This window comes from Camelus bactrianus, chromosome 19, assembly GCF_048773025.1.
Source record: "Camelus bactrianus isolate YW-2024 breed Bactrian camel chromosome 19, ASM4877302v1, whole genome shotgun sequence".
Taxonomy (NCBI): Eukaryota; Metazoa; Chordata; class Mammalia; order Artiodactyla; family Camelidae; genus Camelus; species Camelus bactrianus.
This window is the reverse complement of record NC_133557.1, coordinates 35,409,910-35,431,174: the sequence shown is the minus strand read 5'-3', so window position 1 is coordinate 35,431,174 and position 21,265 is coordinate 35,409,910. Positions and strand designations below refer to the sequence as shown.

General features: G+C 46.1%; 1 protein-coding gene across 1 annotated transcript in view; it reads left to right on the top strand.

Annotated features, from left to right (window-relative positions):
• Nucleotides 1–21,265, top strand: part of XRN2 (5'-3' exoribonuclease 2) — a 65,001-nt gene that overhangs the window by 31,731 nt on the left and 12,005 nt on the right. The window contains exons 17-27 of the mRNA XM_074347794.1: nucleotides 1,472–1,607; nucleotides 2,856–2,963; nucleotides 3,057–3,146; nucleotides 3,813–3,885; nucleotides 7,587–7,670; nucleotides 8,459–8,556; nucleotides 9,178–9,257; nucleotides 10,509–10,565; nucleotides 17,532–17,600; nucleotides 17,694–17,825; nucleotides 19,635–19,762. Of these exons, the coding sequence (XP_074203895.1) occupies nucleotides 1,472–1,607; nucleotides 2,856–2,963; nucleotides 3,057–3,146; nucleotides 3,813–3,885; nucleotides 7,587–7,670; nucleotides 8,459–8,556; nucleotides 9,178–9,257; nucleotides 10,509–10,565; nucleotides 17,532–17,600; nucleotides 17,694–17,825; nucleotides 19,635–19,762 (1,055 nt within the window). The remainder of the gene's footprint in view (nucleotides 1–1,471; nucleotides 1,608–2,855; nucleotides 2,964–3,056; nucleotides 3,147–3,812; nucleotides 3,886–7,586; nucleotides 7,671–8,458; nucleotides 8,557–9,177; nucleotides 9,258–10,508; nucleotides 10,566–17,531; nucleotides 17,601–17,693; nucleotides 17,826–19,634; nucleotides 19,763–21,265) is intronic.

Sequence of the window (21,265 nt, the reverse complement as noted above, 5' to 3'; positions counted from 1 at the left end):
ACGTGCAAGGTCCTGGGTTCAATCCCCAGTCCCTCCACTAGAATAAATAAACACCTAATTACTGCCCCACCCCCAAAAGAAATGCTTGGGATTTTTAGCATCTATTTTGTTAATATTTTCTGTAAAATGGTGACAGTCCACATTACAGACAGAGAATCCTTCTCCTGGTTGGTGTTCTGTGAATCCTTTGTGTGTGTAGGGTATGAGGTCCCCCACTGTCCCAAAGTGAAGGTGCCCGTGACACCTGTCATAGCCACCGTGGCGTGCAGTGAAGAAGCAGTGGCCTTAGGACACATCTGCCAGCAGATGCACAGAATGAACGGAGATAAAGCCCAGGTGCTCAGCTCTCCGGCAGCTGGATGCCGGCTGTGGTCCCTGGGCAGGGCTTGGCGGGACCACTCCCGCTGCCCTGTAAAGCCTCGCGGAAAACACGCTGAACGTCATTTCCACTTTCTTTTTTTGGTTAAAGCAGAAATCCTCCTTGGATTTCTTTCGGTTAAAGAAAACAGGTATTCATGTAGGTCTTTTGCAAAAGCAGAGTGGTGTAATGCAAACTTTTGAAAAGCAGGGCACACTTGTGTCCTGAAACATGACCGCAATTAGTGTGTGAGACCCGGCGCCCGGCAGTGGGCAGCCTTAGTGTAGGATCGCCCTACCTGGTGTTCCTGGTCGGGCGGGATTTTTTTGTTTTCCTGCTGCTTTGTGTTCCTTCAAGAAAATGTTTTAATTTCTTAGAGAATGAGAAGTGAGTGCTTAGGAAAACATATGCTCCGGGTGAAAAATGCGGTTCTTCATGTTGTATTTTCAGTGATTAATGATTGTGTAGTGAGTTGACTGACCTGCCTCTGAGTTTTATCAGAACACACACGCCTGCCTGCCTGCCTGCCTGCGCGTGCCCAGCCTTGTCTTTGGCCGGTGGCTCTTAGCTCAGAGCGCCTAAGGCCCAAGGGTGGGAGAGTGGGTTAGGTAGACACTTTACTCTTTTATAAACTGCCTTTTACCTCTAAAAGAATTACCCAAGCAAGTCTTTTTTTTTTTAAGTAATTTAACTGACTTTTTTTGTACAGTTTAAATATATTTTAACAAACTGAGGAACTTGCACTATTAAAAACACCTGCAATATTTGAATCTTAAAATGTAATTTTAGAATTATTCCACAAATACGAACATTTGAGCAAACAAGTGTTCTGTCTACTTTAGTGATTATTCTTTTTTAAAATGTGGTTCTATAATGATTCGATTAGAATCAGTGTTTGAGTTTCTGATGTTTAAGTGTCTTTGAGTTGGTAATAAATCCTGTGAAAGTAGACTTGTTAGAAATAATCAGATGAAGCTGTGTTTGTTGACATTACTGTCTGACTTATTTACGCTGCACCTGGATGTTGAATGTAAGTTGGTTTGGGTGATGCACAGGTAGACAGTTGCCAAAAGCACATTACTTGAGCGTGAACTGGCTTTGCCTGCATTTTAGGCTGTGGGAAGCCGGCTGGAAGCAGCGGTACTACAAGAACAAATTCGACGTGGACGCGGCCGATGAGAAGTTCCGTCGCAAAGTTGTGCAGTCTTACGTGGAAGGGCTCTGCTGGGTTCTTCGCTATTATTACCAGGTACAAAGGGAATGCTTTCCTTTAGATCTCCAGCTTTTAGTCATTTTAGGAGAATAGTTTCTATAATAATGTGTGCCATTGAGCTGTATTCTGAATTAAACCTAGACTCACTTTTTTTAAAGCTTTTTGTTTAGAAATTCATCACTTTAAATTTGGTTCTAAACCTCCTTAGGTGTTAATATACAAACAAAGCTAATGTATGTTGTGTTGAAGGGCTTCCACGTCGGGTATCGTTGAGTATACTTTGTCTTTCGAATGACTAAAGTTTAGTGTTCTTTAAAATTGGAATGAAAAAATACTTGAGTAGCTAATAGATAGGCGTTCAATGACTGAACAGAGGGCAAAGCCTGGAAAATTCTGGTAAGAATCTGAGGATCTTGAATGATACCACTTCCTCCTTCTGAGGTGGTGGTGTCACATCAGGGGCTTTCTGGCTGGAGCGGCCCGTGTCTGCCTCAACGGCCTGTGATAACTGAGCTGTCAGACTGGTGAGAGGCCAGGTAGCCACGTGGGGCTGTAGCGCCGGCGGTTCTGTCTGGTTGGGTGCTTGGAGAGGGAAGCAAGTGAAGTTTGGTGTGATCTGGGAGTAGGGGAGCCTAGGAAGTAGAAAGTAATGCACTAAGCATCACCTATAAAATACTCTAATTTCATGTTTTATTCCTGCCGAGATTTTAATTCACCAGGCACAGGGTCCAAACACACACCAGGAAGACCTCTCTTTTCTATGGGCATAACTTGCTTTTCTTTTGGGGGGTTTTTTGGTGGGCTTACTTGAATAGTTTTATAATAGAGAAATTTGTCACTGAAAGTATAACAGGGAATTGTAAGGCAAGACTTTTCCCTGTTTTATTCTCAGTCACGCTGCGGTCCCCTCCAGGCCTGCCGGCCCAGGGAGTGTCAGCTCAGCTGCTCTTCATTGTGTTTGATGACAGCAGCTCCAGAGTTGTGAAAAATGCCACCAGCCACATTTTAAGGATGAAAATCTTCACCAGACTGTGTTTGTTAATATGAAGTTTGGTATTAGCTACTGATTATTAAAGACATTTTGCAGTATTTTTTAAATCAAGGGGTCATTGACATGAAATTTTAAAAGTTCAGATTTAATCTAAATAACTTTTAGGACTTGTGGAAAAATTAACAGAAGTCATGTGTTTTATAAATGGAATGTTATAGGCTGAATAGTCTAGTCTTTGTCTGTCTGTCTGTGTGTCACTGACATCATTGTGGGCTTTGCTGTCTGGCGGCTAGGGCTGTGCGTCCTGGAAGTGGTACTACCCGTTCCACTACGCGCCGTTTGCTTCCGACTTTGAAGGTATTGCGGATATGCCCTCTGACTTTGAGAAGGGGACTAAACCGGTAAGCCGAATTATTCAGGGCCATAAAATTCATAGAATTCTGGCTTAGATAAAAATTGTGTGTCAGATGTTAAAGTTTTTTTCCTTTTTGCAGTTTAAACCACTGGAACAACTGATGGGGGTTTTTCCAGCTGCAAGTGGTAACTTTCTGCCTCCGTCATGGCGGAAGCTCATGAGTGACCCTGTGAGTCTTTCAGTGCTTTGAGGGTGTTGGGACCTGGGTTTCTGTCGTACATTTTACTAGCAATAGTCACAATTGCTTTTGCATCTCGTCTTTAAGAGCGTGAAGTGCAGAAACAAATGAAAGTATTTGAGTTCTTCTGTGTATTTTTCACTGCTTTTTTTTCCTGCTTCCCTTGGCCATCGGTACCCTAACCAGCAAATAAAATTGATTTGTGTTTGGGGAAAATTCTTAGAATAGGTGTTGTGTTCTCAGCCTCCCTGTAAGCCATTATTTTTGTTTGTTCCAGCCTTCGTGGTGGCTGCCAGAGCTCAGAAACCTGGCCCGCCTGGAATCCCCTCCAAGCTGGTTTTGTGCCCTGGGAGGCGTGAGACTCAGCTGGGAGGTGGGGTGGTCACAGTCAGTAAGCTCTTCACTGCCTGTCTTGGGCGCACAGCTGTCCACTCTAAAGTTCTATAGTAATGCCTTTTTTTCATCTTTTACAAATTACAGTTAATAAAATTACTTATTTTGTTTCACTAAACTTGCAATTTAAAGAATACCATTTTAAAAAGGAATGAAAGCTCGTTTTCTTATCAAGCCTGATAACATGATCAGAAGTTACATTAACTCCTTTACAAGAGAAATGTGTGGCTTCGCGTTTTGAGTCTACGTTTCTCCCCGGTGCAGGATTCTAGCATAATCGACTTCTACCCTGAAGACTTTGCCATTGACTTGAATGGGAAGAAGTATGCATGGCAAGGTAAGGTTTAGACATGAGTCCTTTTTGTTGAAACAATTTTCTCTTTTTGCTGGAACTCTGAGCAAACATGATTTATGGGATAAAACGTTTCCTGTAAAAGATAAATGTTTCAGAATTATATGTGAAAATTTGATATTTTTCCATCCCACCTGATTAGCAGTGATTGCTAGTAATTTTAATAGTAACATTCTGATAAACAGTAAACTGGGTTGAAATAGGTTAATCATTATTTTTTGAATCTCCTTATAGTTAATTAATGGGACTTGGGACGTGCTGCTTTCAGTCACTGACCCCTTGTGAGGCTGCTGAGGGACGTAGAGGTGTGAGCCCTTGTAGAGGTTTGCTCATACTCCAGGGACACTTCTGAAAAGTGTGTTAGAAATTTAGTTTAAATGCTTGACATTAATCATAATTTAAAGTTTATTTCTTATTTGTATATTATTTTCTCATTTCCTCTGTTCACAGCTTTTGTAAGAAAGACAATATATGAAATTAGTACTAAATTTAAGATGATACTTACCCGCTCAAAAATGCATGATGACTGATTGTAAAGCACAGTGAAGTCTCTCGCACAGGCAGCCAGCCAGCTGTCGTGCACCAGACCCCATTCACCAAGTCATGTTTACCTCTTCTTCCACCATATGTTTTTCTAGAGTAGTAAGCATGTTTGGTAAAATTATGTTTTCACTCTTTTTCCTTGATTATTCCCCATGGTGCAGAAGACCTGTAAAATGACTCAAAGAGAGTTGTGGAGCAAAGGGGAATAAAGAGTAATTTACAGATTGAAGTGATTATTTGATGAGATTTTAGGGTTGACTTTTGGTTTCTGTAGTAACAGGAATTCCATATTACTTCATAGCAGAGTGATAATGGGCCTGTGTCTTGTCGATTGTAGGTGTTGTGCTCTGTGGTCGTGTTTCCCAGGTAAATGGATTGAGGTCTTCGGTTGTTTTTAATACGTTTGTGGAGGATAAGAGAGGGAGAGGAGGCGTAGAAGGACGGGGGTAGTGAAGTGAAGATGTAAGTGCATTTGTCTGTGTAAGTGTTTTGTTAAATGAGTGAATATGCAAGCGTGCAGGTCACCACTGACTGTCACTGTGGTAGAAACCGTCCAGAGGAGTCGTGTCTGTTTTGGAAAATGGTCTATTCAGGTCCTTTGTCCATTTTTGAAACGGGTTTTTGTTGTTGTGTCACAGGAGTACTTTATATGTGCTGGACACTAATCTCTCACCAGATACGTGACGTGCATGTATTTTCTCCCGTTCTGTGGGTCATCATCTTCTGTTGACAGGGTCCTTGAATGCACAAAAGTTTAAAATTTTCAAAGTCCAGTTTTTGTTGGACTATTTTGTTGTTGTTGCCTTTGCTTTTGGTGTCACATCTAAGAAATCACTGCCAGATCTGGTGTCATGAACTTCCTCTGTATTCTTCTAAGAGTTTTGTAGTTCTGGTGTGTGCATTTAGGGCACTGAGCCATTTTGAATTAATTTCTGTGTATGTTGTAGGGGAAGGGCCCAGCTTCATTCTTTTGCATGTGGATGTCCATTTTCTCAGCGTCGTTCGCTGAGAAGACTGCCCTTTCCGCGGTGGATGGTCTTGGCACCCTTACTGAGAATCAGGTGACTGCGTGTGCTGGCTCATTTCTGGGCTGTCTGTTCTGTTGGTCGGTGTATCTGTCTTGACACCAGTACCATGCTGCCTTCGTTTCTGGTAAGCTTTGGAATCCGGAGGCGTGAGTCTTCCAGCTGTATTTTTCTTTTTCAAGATTGTTTTGGCTTAAGATTCCAGATGAATTTTAGGCTGGGTTTAAACTCCGATCTTTAATATTTTTATATTTTATATAAATATTTTCATCTATTAGGTTCTAACAAGAACACACTGTTCTTGAGGTAAAATGAAGTCCTGTTGGGAGAGGCAGTCTTTTCTTCACACGTCTTTAAAACCCATGCAGAGTAATGATAGTCGTTAGGTTCTTGTCCGAGTACATCTTAAAATGGTAGAAGAGAAACATAGCTGGGTACTTTTCCAACGTTTATTGAACATGTGTACTTACCAACATTGTATGTAATGGTAGCAATGTTGTGTTTTCATATTTGCTTAGTATGTAGAGGACTGTATAGCAGAGACATTTCGAATGCTGTGTATTTTACATACGAATGGAAAATTTAAGTAATTTGATTGGAGTCCCACAGTGGCAGAGCTAAGAGCTGAATCCGGAGAGTCTGACCCCTGTGTCTACCTGCACGGTACTACCGTCTGGGCCGCCTCTGGGTTGTGGAGAGGACCGAGTGAGTGAGAGCATGTAACGGGGTGGGTGCTCGGGAGGGTGTGGGTGCTGTCGGCTCGTCCTCCAACGCTGCCAGGGCCGCCGGGGTCACAGCTGGTGCGGGCACTCGGCTGTCCTGGCCAGGGCGGCGCGTGTGTTGCCAGGAGGACCAGGTGGTTGTCATTGGCCTGCAGGTTGCTTCCTGCGTGGAGTTGGCTTCTGGCGCTGGCATTGTAGGAAGGCCCTTCTGATTATTTTAGGTCCTAAATCTAGTAGGTAGAAGACAAAGCTACATAATGTTGCTGTTTTTCATGATACAACTTTTCTTAGGTGTGTGACTAATTAAACTTGAACAGCTTTCTGGGTTTTTCCATCTGAGTGCTTACCGGTGATTGAAATAGCCTGACTCAGGATAGATGTAAACAACCTTGAAATCATGTTTTAGACCCTATAAGATTCCCGCTAGAACTTAGTTTCTTTTTAACGTGAGAAAATACATATATATTCTCCGTACTAGGTAGTACAATGGCACACGTTTCCTAACTTTGAAAATATGGGAGCTAAATAATAAACAACTTTGGAAACCTTTCATTTCTCATCACTTTAAAGGGAGTCATCACAAACACAGCAGTTTTGAGTGGCAGTAGTTTCAAAATTATTTAGCTCTATTTGGCATTTCTCTTTGCTGTTTATGTTGAAGTTTTTATTTGGCCAAAATGCTGTTTCTACTGTAACAGCAGAACTTGACGCGCTTTGTAACTTCCTGCGTTTCTTGGTCGGAGGTAACCGTGCTGCTGACGCACTTCCTTGGTGGTGGTGCACGTGGGTCCAGGTAGAACGGTGACCTTAAGTCCAGCACGTGCCGGACGACAGCTTTCAGCCTGAAAATGAGCATCTCTCCTACCCTCCCCAAAGTTATTTAAGCAAACAGGTCTCCACTGTTTGTGTGTAAAAGGTGGTCTTCAGGTTTCAACATGGAAACAGTGCTATGTGGTTTTAGAGCTGGAATAGACATTTCGAATAATCTAGTTGAACAGCACTTACGAGTATTCCTGTTGAATGATCTCAACATGAAGACACCAAGGTCCTAGAAGGATGAATGGTCAGACCTAAGCCCTTGGGAGGTTGGCCACTTGCCCGCGGGCGCCCAGTAAGTGAGGCTGAGAAAGAGACTGTGTCTAGGTGGCCTCTTGTTCATTTAATTTAGAATTTTTATTATCGCAGAGTTAAGCTCAAACATGGTTTCCTATATGAGCCATTTTAAGGATGGAAAATTTGGAATTTTTTCTTTTACATTTGAATTTTGGCTAAAAATTAGAGCTCAGTTCCAAAGTGTTTATATTAGCAGGAGCATCCTACTAGAACTGTTTGCTTGGACCAGCTGGAAATTAGGCGACCTAACAGCGGCGGGGTTGGTGTGCGTTGGTCTCCCCAGGTGTCGCACTGCTGCCATTCGTGGACGAGCGGAGACTGCGGGCCGCCCTGGAGGAGGTGTACCCGGACCTCACTCCCGAAGAGGGTAAGGCTGCACTCACCTGGTTGCCGCTGAGTCTGCGTCCTACACACTTCACGTTTCCTTCTAAAATCTGACTTTTTCCATTTGTCAAATTTTTTATAGAAGGGGGCATAAATCATTGGTTTTACTTCTTTGTAACAAAAGCTGAATTTGTTTTTTAAAATTTATTATCCATAAATTGAATCATCACTAAATGAAAATCTTAAACTGACAGGTGCTTGACTTCCTCCATCTCCCTTTTTCCCTTCACCCGCCCCCAACCCCGGCTCAGTACCAGTAACTTTGCTTGAAGATTGTGACACGAGAGTGCTTGCTCATGTTATTTTTCACAAAAGTGGGATTTTGTCGTTAATTCTGATACTCAAAATGTTGAGAAATTGCAGGGTGGGCTCTTGGAAAATTTGTTGACTACCAGTGTAATAGACCTATAGAAATAATTCCTCTGTCAACCATCCTTAGGATAGTTTTTGTGCTCAGGCGACACGATCTGTGTCTCCGCAGGGAGCGTTTATGTGTGTCTTGCAGTGAGACGCTGAGCTCCGCAGAGGGAAGGAAGCGTGGGCCTCCCCGTGCAGCCCTGTGCTCAGACGGCTTTTAGTGATCCTTTCCTGACTGTCATTGATCTGTGAAGCCTTTTTGCTAGTTTTTTCCCTACAGAGCCGTGTCACATATTTAGGCCTCTTGCTGTTAATTTATTTTTCATAAACTTTATAATTAAGTTTATAAAATTTGGATGCCTTTTACTGCTTTTGCAAGTACAGCCGTCTGATGCCCCTCTCTCCCTCCCCCAGCCAGGAGAAACAGCCTGGGCGGCGACGTGCTGTTCGTGGGCCGGCAGCACCCGCTGCACGACTTCATCTCGGAGCTGTACCGGGCGGGCTCCACGCAGGTGCGGCCGCCGCGCCGTCAGGAAGCGTGTTCACGTGGTGTATTTGTTGGGTTACTTCATCAGGGTACACTTTTTACATTTTGGTAAAATGTAAACAGAATTTACCATTTTAACCATTTTTAAGTGTTTAATTCTGTAGCATTAAGACCATTCACAATGATGTGTGGCCATCACCTCAGTCCATCTCCTGAACCTTTTTGTCCTCCCAGTTGGAGGCTCTGTACCCAGTAACCAGTATTAAATGGCACCTCTCCACTCGCCCTCCCCAGCCCCGGTGACTTCTCTGCCACTTTCTGACGGTGAATTTGCGTGACTTGATCCCTCACGTGAATCGCATTGTCAGCATTTGTCCTCCTGTGTCTGGCTCTCTTCACTTAGTGTAATTTTTCAGGGTTCAGCCATCTCGGGTCAAAATTTCCTTCCCTTCATGGCTGAGTAAGATTCCATTGTGTGCATACACTGCATTTTTTTCATGCACTCATCTGTTGGTGGGCACTTGAATTGTTTCCACCTTTTGGTTATTAAGAGCACTGCTGCTGTGAGCACTGGTGTGCAGGTGTGCGTCTGAGTCCCCGCCTTCCATTTTTTGGGGTGTATGATCAGGAATGTGTTTTTCCACAGTCGGTGGATGTACCGCCTGAACTCTGTCATGGGATTCAAGGAAGGTTTTCTTTGGATGAAGAAGCCATTCTTCCAGATCAGTAAGCATTCATCTGTGTGTAGTTGGGGCAGCTGGGAAGATGTTTAGTTGTCAGCATTTTTGCTTTGTTGCCTGAATGTTTCTTTTTCTAGTAATAATGAGAAAGCAGTGAGAAAACAAAGCAACAGTAACAGAAACCCCCGGACTCAAGAAGACTTGGGCTCGGGGCTCAGCTCCTCAGCATAGTAGCCCTGTCACTACCCGTTGAGGAGACCCACGAGGTCAAGACTGTTCCTAATAGGACCAGGGTGTTACGATGCTGTTTGCCTTTCTCACTCTTCCTCTCGAGTGTGTGCTGGTTTTCCAGAGGCTAAATGTAGTTTGATAACGCAAGAGGTCAACTCAGAAGTGGATAACAGAATCCAGCTATTAATATTAATATTAAGACAGATACTAAGCTATACATTGAAGAAATTTAAAGTAATGATAGTCTTTTTTGTTTTGCTTTGTAAAATGTAGTTGTTTTTCATTTAAAAGTTCTTTAAATTAATATTAAGTTTATTACTAAGGTTGTCTTACTAGATTTTTAATAATAGGTTTATCACTGTTACTGTTAAATTAAAGTATTTTTAAAATTACTTAGTTTTAATTTTTAATAGGTAAATAATGATAGTTGCAACCAACACAAGCAGAAGCTCTTGGGGTCCTCAGTTGTTAAGTGCATAAGAGGGGTTCTGAGATCAGAGTTGGAGAGCTGCGGCTCAAGGGTGTAGGTCCAGGAGTAGATCTGCTGGTTTTCCAGAGTGGTTACACTGGTTTATAATTTCAGTGCTGCCAGTTTTTGGGAGAGATTGTTGCTCTGGGGTCTTGCAACCCTTGGGACTGTCAGGACCTTAATTTTTGCCCATGTGGCGGACTCTGGTTATCTTGTCCTGTTGACAGTTGCATTTCTCTGATTACTGATGAAATGGAATGCCATGTGGTGTATTACTTAACTATTTGGTTTTCCTCATTTATGAAATAGCTGCTCTGTTCTTCTATTCAGTTCTCTGTCCCCTCCCCCCTTTTGTTTTGTAGGTATTCCTGTACAGATTCTGATATAAACCCTTTGCCCATTAATTGTTTTCTGTTAGTGAGATTACAAACGAGGAAGACAGGGTCCTTTTTTAAAGATATGTGGGATTATATTGCTTTTTGCTGGTGCACTTTAACGATTTCCTTCCTCAAAGCCTAACGAGCAGCAGCGTCTGGCTGCCGCTTGCCCAGAAGGAGCAGCTGACAAAGAGGCGGCTCTTGTCTTGTTTCTCTTCAGGGTGGTTTGCTCTCCGGTTCCCTTGTTACGGGACCTGACACAGAACACCGCGGTCAGGTGAGTGTCCCGAGATGCACGGCAGCCGCCCAGGACGCAGCTGTGAACTTGCACGTGAGCTCAGAAAGGACCTCCGGTTCTCAGGGAGGTTGTGGCTGTTATCCCACCAGCACTTTGAGATCGGCGAGTCCCCGTGTTGCAGACCTCAGAGCAGAGACTCTTGACTTTAAATTATGTATATTGTTAAGGCTCCTGATTTAACAAGCCTGCTTCTCTGCTTTCCAGTTTCCCCTGACAACCTCTGATTCTTCCTGGATTAGGGAGGGGGTTCGCCGTGGGGGCGCAGAGACCCATGCCGCTTGTGACCATTTTAATTACATTACAGTCGTGGCCCTATGGAGTTTGGAAACAAAACTTCTGTATCCTGGATTTTGATTAAGATGAAATGGAATGAATCTGGGAATTTTTTGTCAACAATTATTATAAGGACTGATATCTACTGTCTGGAAAATTTATAGTTCATTTCTTCAGTGGTGACAGCATTTTCTGCTGAGTATGTAAAATGTTTAGAATGTAAAAAATCAGCAGACGCACCACTCATCTGTGTGATTGTTGTGTGTAGTTACTGACCCCGGTGGCAGGTTTGTGTTCGTTTTCTTCAGTCTCTAGACAGAAGCAGGGCAAATGCTGTGCTGATTCAAGGACTGGAAGCTGCTCCTGAATGCTCGTCCCACGCAGTCGTGCCATTTCCCACTCGCAGCGAGTCTTGGATTTCTTACTGTGAAGTAGAAGCGTGTCTCTTTTCCCGCCGTTAATGGGTTTAAATAGCAATTAGGCTTTTACTTAAGGAAAACTGTTGTGAATATGGAGCGCTTCCCAGAGGAGTTGCTTTTATTCACCTTTACCCAGTTTCTGTTTATCTTTACACGTAATTGTCCTGGCTCTTTGTCTTCGGGCTTTTGTTCAGGGCGGAGTTGCGGACCCTCAGCCCGGCTCTGCCCACGGCACACAGGCTGGCCCAGGCAGCCGCGAGGACTCTGTGCGTTAGGCCCTGGGGGCCCGTTCTCCCCGCCGGTGCTCTCTGGGTTGCCCCGTGTCTGCCCGTGCTATGCAGTTTCTTCCTTATTTCCAGGGGCCTTCCTTCCCAGCCCTCTAGAAACAGTCAGTTCTACTTAACTTTCTAATTAGTGTGGAGACTTGCCCAGGGGAAGAGCTGCGAAGCTGAGGGGTCCTGGAGGTTTGTTTGTGTGGTGGTGGTGGTTTCGGAGCCTGCAGGGGCCTTTGGTATCATCCAGTGTCTAGTGTTTTCACAAGATAATTAAATTTATAAAGCAGATCTCAGATCCAGGTCTATATTCAGGTGTATGTTGAAAATAACTTCGTGATAAGATTGACTTAATTGAGTTGATTTCCTAGAGATTCGTGAAAGAGTAAAGTTAATTCTTAACCTTGTGAGGTAGTTCTCAGTGTTTTCTCGGAGGGGTGTTGTTGAGACCAGGACCCAGTTCACTGTGGTTCGTGGCGTGTGTTTGTTTCCAGGCTTGTTGTGTACCCCAGTGTCGTTTTTGCTTTACAGACAAAGGTCTGGAATTGTCGCCGTTGGCGCCAGTGGTGTCCCTCTTTCTGGACTCCTGGCCTTTCCCGTCCCCTCTCTGTGTCGTCCAGGTCACAGTCCAGATCGAGGAGCTGTGTCCTCACGCTGGCTTCAGGTGTGTCCTTCTCGTTGCCTTAGGTCTTGCCTGCGGCGTTGAGAAAGTGTATTTTAGAGGTTATTGAAGTGTCTTAAGTTCACGGAAGGACCCGTGAAGAACACAGCCAGCTGTGACCTGGGATTTTTTTAATAGTGACTCTGTCAGTGATTCAGCACGCAGTGGTTTACCTTTGATGAGAGCTGCGCTGTTTCCCTTGGTTCTCCTCGTCCTGCTCGTCCTCCACCGTGGCAAATTGCCTAGGCATAGTATTTTTAGAATAATTCTTTGTGAACTTTAATTCTATAAAACCTGTACATGGTTTAAAATTATAAAAAAGTTGTCTTCCTGGTGCAGCAGCGCAGTTTTCTGCTCATCTGCGCGAGTGGATGCACACCCTGCTTGTCTCGGCTCAGACCGGTGTCCGCACCTGCTTCATGGTCCTGCCCCCGGGCCGCCTGCTCCCCGGGTGCCCGGATGGAGGAGCTCGGTTCTCACTTCGCGCTGCTCTGTGTGTCTGCACCGTTGCTCTGCAGTAGTTTTTTCTTAAATCATTTTGAGTCTTTGGCTTCTCCCACGGAGCCTGCTCTGCGCGTTCTTCTCCTGGGTTGCTGTAGTGCCCTCCCAGCTGGTTTTTTTCCTCCCGCCTTCTTTCCCACTGAATCTGTTGTCTTCCCCGTAAACACTGCCGCCCCTCCTGGACCTTGGTTCCTGCTGTAGTTTGGCAGAGCCCAGGGCTGTGCCTGAGTCCCCACCGCTCCGGGGCGCCGCCTCCTCTCTCTCCAGGTGGTGCCTCCTGAGTGCCCATCTCTGTGCCGTCCTCCCGCTGCTGGGAGGGCTCTGCCCTTCGCCGCCTGCCCTCCGCTGCTTGTCTGCTCTTCTGAAGGCAGCCTGTCATTTAGATAACCTTCATGGGTGTCACTTTAATGAGCAGCATTCTCAGGGTCCTCTTTTTCTCTCCTGGCACCTGGCATCCTTCTAAGCCCAGGTCAAAGCTTGGTTGTTGGTAGTGTTAGAACACGTGTTTGCCGAAGTCTCCCAGGAGCCCAAACTTCCTTCTTCAAAGGCTGTTTCTCACTTTCTGTGTTCACTTGTGGATGGAGCAGGCACGGGATAGGATGTTCTGTCTCTTCAAGGGGACTTTTTTTAAATGTGAATGTACGTGAAGATGGGTTTTTTTAGTGTAACCATTACTGCAGTGTCCCTACAACTCCCAGCAGATACTTGGAGTCCCAGGCCTGAAGAAGCACCGCGCGCCGGGAAGCACCAGACGTGGGTGGAGGGCGCTCGGGAGGGGGCACCTTCGCTGCCTGCAGTGCTGAATTCCCAGGGCGCGGGGCCGGGTAGCCTCTCCTGGCGGGGCGTCAGAAAAGGCATCTTAGGTCCTGTGAACTCTGTAAGTGCCCTAAAATGTCAGGTGTATGAACCATGACGTTTCCCCTGCAGGAGCAGCGTGCACCGGGACACTGCTTAGTGGCGTCAGTTATGGAACGTGTCAGGGAAACACAGAGTGAAAATGAACCTTGTTATTTGGAGTTTTCTGCTAGCACACTCCAACGGTGCTAGTCCTTAAAGCAGCCTTTCTGAGGAGAATTCTGAGAGCGAGTGGGAGTGGGCAGGGTGTTACGCCTTCTCGTCCTTTTCTGTGGCAACTTAGCCGTGGTGTTTTCTTCTTAGGGCTGGTGTTTAAAGTGCTGCTTGTGACACAGAAGCGCTGTTCAGATTCCTTCCTTCCAGCTAGGCTTTGGTTTAAGTTTTTTATTTATTTTGTCCTTCGTGTGTTTATGAAGACAGTTAAGTGATTAAAATAATAGGGCAGTTACCCACCAAGGAAGGGACCCATTGTACACCCATGTGGGAGCTGGGCTGGGAGCTGGAAGCTTAGCTGGGTGCGTGGGCGCTGTTCCACCTGGAAGTGGCAGAAATACTCCTGTTTAACCGAGCTAGGAGACACAGTGTGACCCCACACTCAGGTCTCGACCTCAGCCTGCCCAGAGGCCGCTGTTACCTCATCTCCTCCCTCCGGCTGCTTCTCACTGCCTCGGTGTCCCTGCTTCCCTCCCCTGCAGAACTCTCCCCGAGTAATGCCTTGTGCTTCTGGTCGTGGAAGATGGTCAAAGTGCAACCTGTATTCTCCCCTTTATCGCTTTCATCGTTACTTGCATATTTTAGCATAATAAGATTATTTCTGTTATTTTTGATGCTCTTTCTGAAAGAATTGGAATTACATCAACCTGAAAAAACCACAGGAACTTTGAAAGTTTGGATCCAAATAAAGTTACCCGTTACCCTTTGGGGCTTTGTCTGCGGATTCCTGCCTGAGTCTGTTTGACTTGCAGGGGGTCTAGGTTGTGGCTGATGTTAACCCCAGGGGGGCAGTACAGCAGAGTTGTGTTTTAGCTCTTTAATTTCTGAAAGCATCATAGTTCTTAGTATGTATTTTGGGGAACAAACTGAAATACTAAAATGTCTCAATCAGCGGAAGCTTAGTAACTCTTTTTAGGAGAGAGTAAGTCTTCAGATTGTTCTCAAAGATCCAAGGGAAAATCTTAATCTTTCAGATCAGAAGTTGTGTCCCTTCTGCAGGGACCCCCAGACTTCTTTTCTGAGACCCCTTCATGCCTCCTGCCGGCTGCCCTGTGTGGCGCATGCAGGCCACTCTGCAGAGCACGGGTCTCGGAGGGGAGGACCCTGGAGGTGGCTTCCCTGTTGGCTTGGAAACTTTTTCCCTTTCCGAGCAGCAGCGTGAGTAATGGAATTTTTAAAGCAGTTTTATTGAGGAATAGTTGGCACACAATAAACTGCACGTATTTGATGAGTAAATGAATTTGCTTTCCCAAACATTAGTCTCAGCTGTCTTATTAGACCTCTTGTTGTAACATTGTCCCTCAGGAGAGATTGTCCCATAACCTGGGACTCTCTCTCCTTCCCGGGAGCCAGTTACCTGGCTGGCTCCTTCATTTCTTAGACTCACCTCTTCCTGGGCATGACCTCAAGCCCTGCCCCGAATATGGCCTTGCTTCCATCTCCAGCCCTGCCTTCCCCTCTGCTTGCCCCGCGCTCCCTGCCCAGACGCGACATCACGCCCTTCTCTCTCACACTGGGTGGCCGGGTGGCTCTTTCTGAATGGTGACTTGACCCGCATCCCGTGTCCCTCCCTCACCGCAGCCTGCAGTGGCTCCCCCCCCCCCCCGCTCGTGGGCCGCAGAGCCCCACACGGCGTGCTCCAGCTCAGCCCGCCGTCTGACCGCCCGCTTCTGTTCACGTCCGTCTTCATTCCAAGCCGTCGCTTCTCCCCTGGGGTCCCACCTGACAATTAAGTCTCGAGAACTTAAAGCATTTGTTGCATGAATCGGTCTGGGTCCTGTGCCTTTAGAGTGGTGCTGGTGACGTGTCTCCCCTGGGAGAACCGAGAGAGCAGTCACTCAGACCCTGTTCGTGGGGCTTGTTCCGTCTCTCCCAGAGCCCCGTTGGGAAGGCCGCTCCCATTAAACAGAGCTGCTCCTTGGCGTGGGCCCCCCTCCATGTCTTTGTTCCATCTATTTCCTCTGTCACCCTGCAGCCAATCCTGTCCCACCTTCAGCCACAGCCTGTCGGTCCCACGTGAAGGACCCCCCCTCCGTCCCCCACGTGCGTGTAGCCCACACTTGGGAGGCGTGTGCACACCTTGAGTGAGCGTCTTGCCTGCGCCCGTGGCTGTCTTTTCCACTTTCCTCCCTGCTGCACTGTTAGTAGACATTTGCTGTTTCTTTTCCCAGTTAGAAGGGGTGGCAGGCTTGAGGCCTGGTCAGTGTCTGTGCCCTCCAGTCCCACCGTGAGGCCACGTGTGCAGCGGGCACTCTGGAAAGTTGTTAGGTAAACTGCAGAAAAGCTCTGCTGACACCAGGAGAGCTGCTTTGAGATCCTTTTGTTGCAAGTCTTGCTTTACTGCCGGTTTTCTGTCTTTACTTTGTACCTGCAAAGTCCTAACAAACCCGCACACTGAGACGTCCCCTACCGCCCTCTTAAACCCTCCGGCCTGCCAGTCTTGCCTGGCCCTGCCTGAAGCCGCCTCTAGTGGCGAGCTTCTGAGCTGAAGACAGTTGCCGATGGGGAGGGCCTCCCAGGAGGAGCAGACTGAGTGAATGAAGTGTCGGTCAGCTGTCCTGAGCTCATGGCATCTTTATTGTAAATGAAACTATTTCTGTGTTCTTTTACCAAGTACCCAAAGATGCAGTTAAATCCTACGGCAGTGAAAATTGTCTGTAACAGGTGGGCCCTTAATTATTTACAGTGTCAGTATTTGAAGAGAAAAAAGTTAGCTATCTAAAATGTCGACTAGTTCGGTAAAAGCTTTTTTAACTGATTGCAACTGTAATTTGTAATCTTCAGAAGAATTTTGGAAAATATGAAAAAAGCACAGAGGAGGAAACGGTTGATTGTACGAATAACCTTATGATGAGTATGTGTCCGGTCTGCAGTGTGTGTATTTTCCCCATGTCATTACGTATTTCATTGCTACATTTAAAAAAAATATTCATAGAGGATGCCATTTTTAGAAAGAACCATGGTTTCTTTAACCAGTCCACTACTATTCGTAGTGTTCATACTCTTAGGTTTTACAGTTTTCAACATTGTGAGCACTGAAGCTGTGAGCAGCCTTAAGTATAAACCAGGCGCATATCCAGGGCCCTGGAAGGGGCACGGCTGTGTCACCAGCACACACACACGCCCAGCAAGGTGGTTTGACCCAGCTTGTAAGAGTCTGAATGTACAGCCTTCACGTAGCTTTCAGATTATGACTCTTAACATTGTCGAAGAAGCACACATTAGCAGAGCAGGCTTCTAACACGGGAGGTTTTGTTTCCTCCCCCTGTGGCTTCTTTGTGGTGGTGTTTCTGATTTTGCAAATACTTCTATTGGTCTTTGCATCCTTCTTAGAACAAGAGCTGATCTTCCCTAAGATGCTAGGAGGAGAGTGTTTGCCAGGAGCCAAACAAAAGGAAAGGTGTTTCTTCTTTCTTGTTGCTGTAAACCTCTTCGACCTGTCTCTGACATCATACTGGAATTTCTCAAGCGTTGGGCAGGCAGTGTCTGTTATTTCTCTGTGATCACCCACAATTAGCTAGAACACGGCTCTTCCCCAGAAAGTTACCCGAGGACTGTCCTAGAAATTAGCACCAGTTTGGTGGGGAAGATTTTAGCCATTTGGCCATTTGGCAAAATCTACTGACAAAATAATTTTTAGAGAAGATTTTAAATTTTAGTTATTCTGTTTGAAGATCAGAAGTACCTTTAGATAATAATTAAGCAGGGCCAATCCAGTGACATCACTTAATCCTGTGTTGTTTTCTTCTAGTATTAATTTTAAAGACCCACAGTTCGCTGAAGATTACGTTTTTAAGGCCGTAATGCTTCCGGGAGCAAGGTAACAACGCAGTTATAAAATATACTTTCTGGGCTGGTTTTCTGTGAATAATGCTCTTCCCTATAACAAAATACTATGTTTTCAAATGGTTAGAAAACCTGCACCGGTGTTGAAACCCAGCGACTGGGAGAAATCCAGCAACGGACGGCAGTGGAAGCCCCAGCTGGGCTTCAGCCGGGACCGGCGGCCCGTCCACCTGGACCCCGCGGCCTTCAGGACTTTGGGGTGAGTGGGAGGTCCTGTCTGTGTGTGCTGTGCTTTTCCTGGGTCTTCCACAGAGCATCAGCCAGCATTTAGGCCACGGGCATTTGAGACCATTAAACACAGCCACTTTGCAGACATGTTAATGACTTTGATACTTTTTCTTCCTTCATTTTAAAAAATTCCCTCCTGCTACTTTGGTTGTGTTGCTTGAGATTTCCATCATTTTCTCCTAAGAGATCTCACTGTCTCTCTGACAGTTATTTCAGAAGAACAGAACCTTCCCTCTGCCCTCAGCAAACTCCAGCCTAGTCCCCGTGGGGCCGCGTGGCCCAGGGCCTCAGTGCCCAGAGCCACTGCTCCTGGGTGGTGGCCTCCCCGGCGCTTGAGTTTGCAGTTCTTTGCCTGTGAGTGGGATCAAGTCTCTTGTTATGTCTCCTGGCCATTTTTATTTCCTCTTGTGTGAATTTCTGATTCTGCCCTCTGCCCTTGTTGCTGTCAGACTGTCCTCTTCCTGGTGGTAGGGACAGCTGTCTGTGACAGAGAGGGACTTTGAAACAGTGACAGGGAGAGCTAGGCTAAGAAGGGCCGCGTGTGCGGGTGAATGCTGGTGAGCTCCTGTTCACGAACCGACGACGGGAACTCATATACTTCCGACTCACAGGGAAACCCTGAGATTCAGAGTGGGGCTTCACCACCGTTGGCATGTCCTTTCCACAGTGACTCGTAGGGGACAGTGTGGCATGGTGGTGAAGGCCACGGGCTTTGCATCCTAACTGTCTGGATTCAGACGCTCTGTCCACCACTTGGTGTCTCTGTACAAGTTACGGAGCCGCTCTGTGTCTCCATCTCCTGTGTGTGAGATGGGAATGACAGTGACACCTGCCTTGCGGAGCTGTCATGGGGCGCTCTGCTTCCTAAACACTGTGTGAGTGCTTGCTGTCACTGTGCTGCTTTGTTTGGAAGTCTACATTCTTAATAGCAAAAGAAAGGCAAATCTAAAATATTCTTAAGATTTTTTGCATTATTTCAGCCATTTTGGAAAGCAACATAGAAATATCTCTAGCGTTTTAAGTTCTGAAGGTACTCTGAACTTTTTTTGATCCGGGTTCCTACTCGGAATTTATCCTGAGAAAGTGATCTTAGAGGAGCATCGTTAGGGCCCACGTGTGTGCTGCTGGTGCTGAGCGAGTGGACAGGCGTGGTACAGTGCGAGGCACCGGAGCATGCAAGTGCTCTGCGGGGGTGCGTGCCACACGTAGAGAGGCTGTGAAAGACACCGGGGGGAGGTTCAACGTCATCAATTGAAAACCGTAAGATGAAGAATAGTAGCATATACAGTTGCCCCTTGACAGCTGCAGGTCAGGGGCACTGACCCCCGAGCAGTTGAAAATCTGTGTGTGACTTAGAGCCCGCTCTCCGCCCCATGGGCTGTGCAGTGCTCTGGTACTTACTGTTGGGGAAATCCACATGTGAGTGGACCTGCACCGTTCAGACCCACCTTGTTCAAAGGGCAGCGATATAGTGACAGCAGCAGTGCGGCTCTTTGAGGACAAAACTAAATACAATGCAAAAAAAAAAGATGGCCTCAAATTACTTTCTGCATAAAGTAATTGATAAATACTGACATGCTTGTCCACTAAGAGTCTTGGTGTGACAGGTGAGCGCTGCTGTCGCCGTCATCAGGCAGTGTTGTGAGCCTGGTTCATTACCAGTCGTTCAGGTTTGCGTTGTCTTAATCCGCTGTGTGGGTGAGACGGGGGCGCGATGTCGTCCTCGGCGTGATGGACATATCTGGAAATAATTTTTTTTCTGGTCCGGGTCCTTTCGTAGCCATGTCATGCCGAGAGGCTCGGGAGCCGGCGTTTACAACAATGCTGCCCCACCACCTGCAACCTACCAGGGGAGCTTGTACCGGCCGCTGCTGAGAGGACAAGCCCAGATCCCCAAACTGATGTCAAGTAAGTTTGCATTCGTTGGTTATTTTACATGCTGAATGAAGTACGGCAACGAAGGGTGGTTTCTGGTCTTCATGGCTGAAAAGATTTATTGTGTCAGTGCAGAGATAGTGGGCTTACAACGTTTAGAAGAACTCGAAGAGAATACTCCATGCAGAATCTTTCAGGTATTTTGTATCTTATCTGTTTGTAGCTAATTGAATACTGTGCGCTGGATTTCTTGTTTTCATTTGTAAGTCTACTGAGCGGCCGTATGCAGGTATGCAGGGCACGCTGCTGATGGTCGGTTAACGCCAGCAGTGGAGCGGTTAGGTCAGGTGCAGCAGATCCGGAACCGGAACCACTTAATTACTTGAAAAACAGCAGTATCCCTTTCTTCATCCAGATTGTGTCTCGTTAACTACCTGGCAGGACGACAGGCATTGCCTTGGGTAGAAATGCGCCTTTACCTTGGGGTTCTGTGAAGACCTTGGCCTTTCCCTGGCCCCTTATAGCTTGTTTTGTGGACAGAAGTGGATCAGAAATGTTGACCATGAAAATAATTACATAGTGTTTGGATTGCAGCGGAAATGGGAGGAAATAGTTGAATGTTAGGCTTCACAGATTTTGCATTAATGTCAAATTGCATTCCCATTTGATGTTATTTTTGAGCTCCGTGGCTGTGCTCATTTTTAAGAAGGTATAAGTCATGTGCCAGGTTCTCAAAGCCACTTTCTTCGTGAAGCCTTTGCTTCTCCATTCAGCCAGACAGCCTCAGCATGGCGGGCAGAGACAGTGTGGCAAGACGCTAACATTTGTTAAATCTACGCGTCAGATCATTTAAATTTTTTTCTGAATGTTCCAAATAGTTTATAAAAATTAAAACTTAAAAAACGTGCCGTTGAGCTAGCCTCCCCTGGTGACGTAGTAGAGCATCGTTCCTCATGCTTCTTGCCCTCCTGGGAGCCCTTCTTGGTGACGTGCCTGCTTGAGTCTCTCGTCTGTTTTTCTGCGGGATGGTCTTTTTCTTTCTGCTCCGTAGGAGTTCTTTTATGCTCTGGGTGTGAGAGTTTTTGTACTGGAAATGTCTTTTCCTCTTGCCGCCTTGCCTTTTCCCTTTAGGGTCACATGAAGAGCAGAGGTTTACGCCGGCGTCCGGGGAGTGGGGGTGAAGGGCGTGTGGGGGTTCCTCGTGCTCTTCTCGTAGCTTTTCTGTAGGTCCTAAAATCACCCCAGTAAAACACGGAGGACAGAAACACTCCTAGATACTCGATGTACTTTGATGTTTTTGTAAGGAATATCTTGTGAATGTCCTTCTCTGGTTGCTTGCTTCTGTATAAAGAGCTGACTTCTGAACATCGACTTTGTATCCAGCAACCTCGCTAAAATTCATTTATTCTGTAAGTTTGTATGTTCTTTCAGACTTTTTCTCTGCTCAGTCATGTCTTCTGCAAATAGTGACAGTTTTATTCACTGTCTAATCTTAGTGCCTTTTGGTCTTTTTGCTTGATTGCACTGGCTGGGACC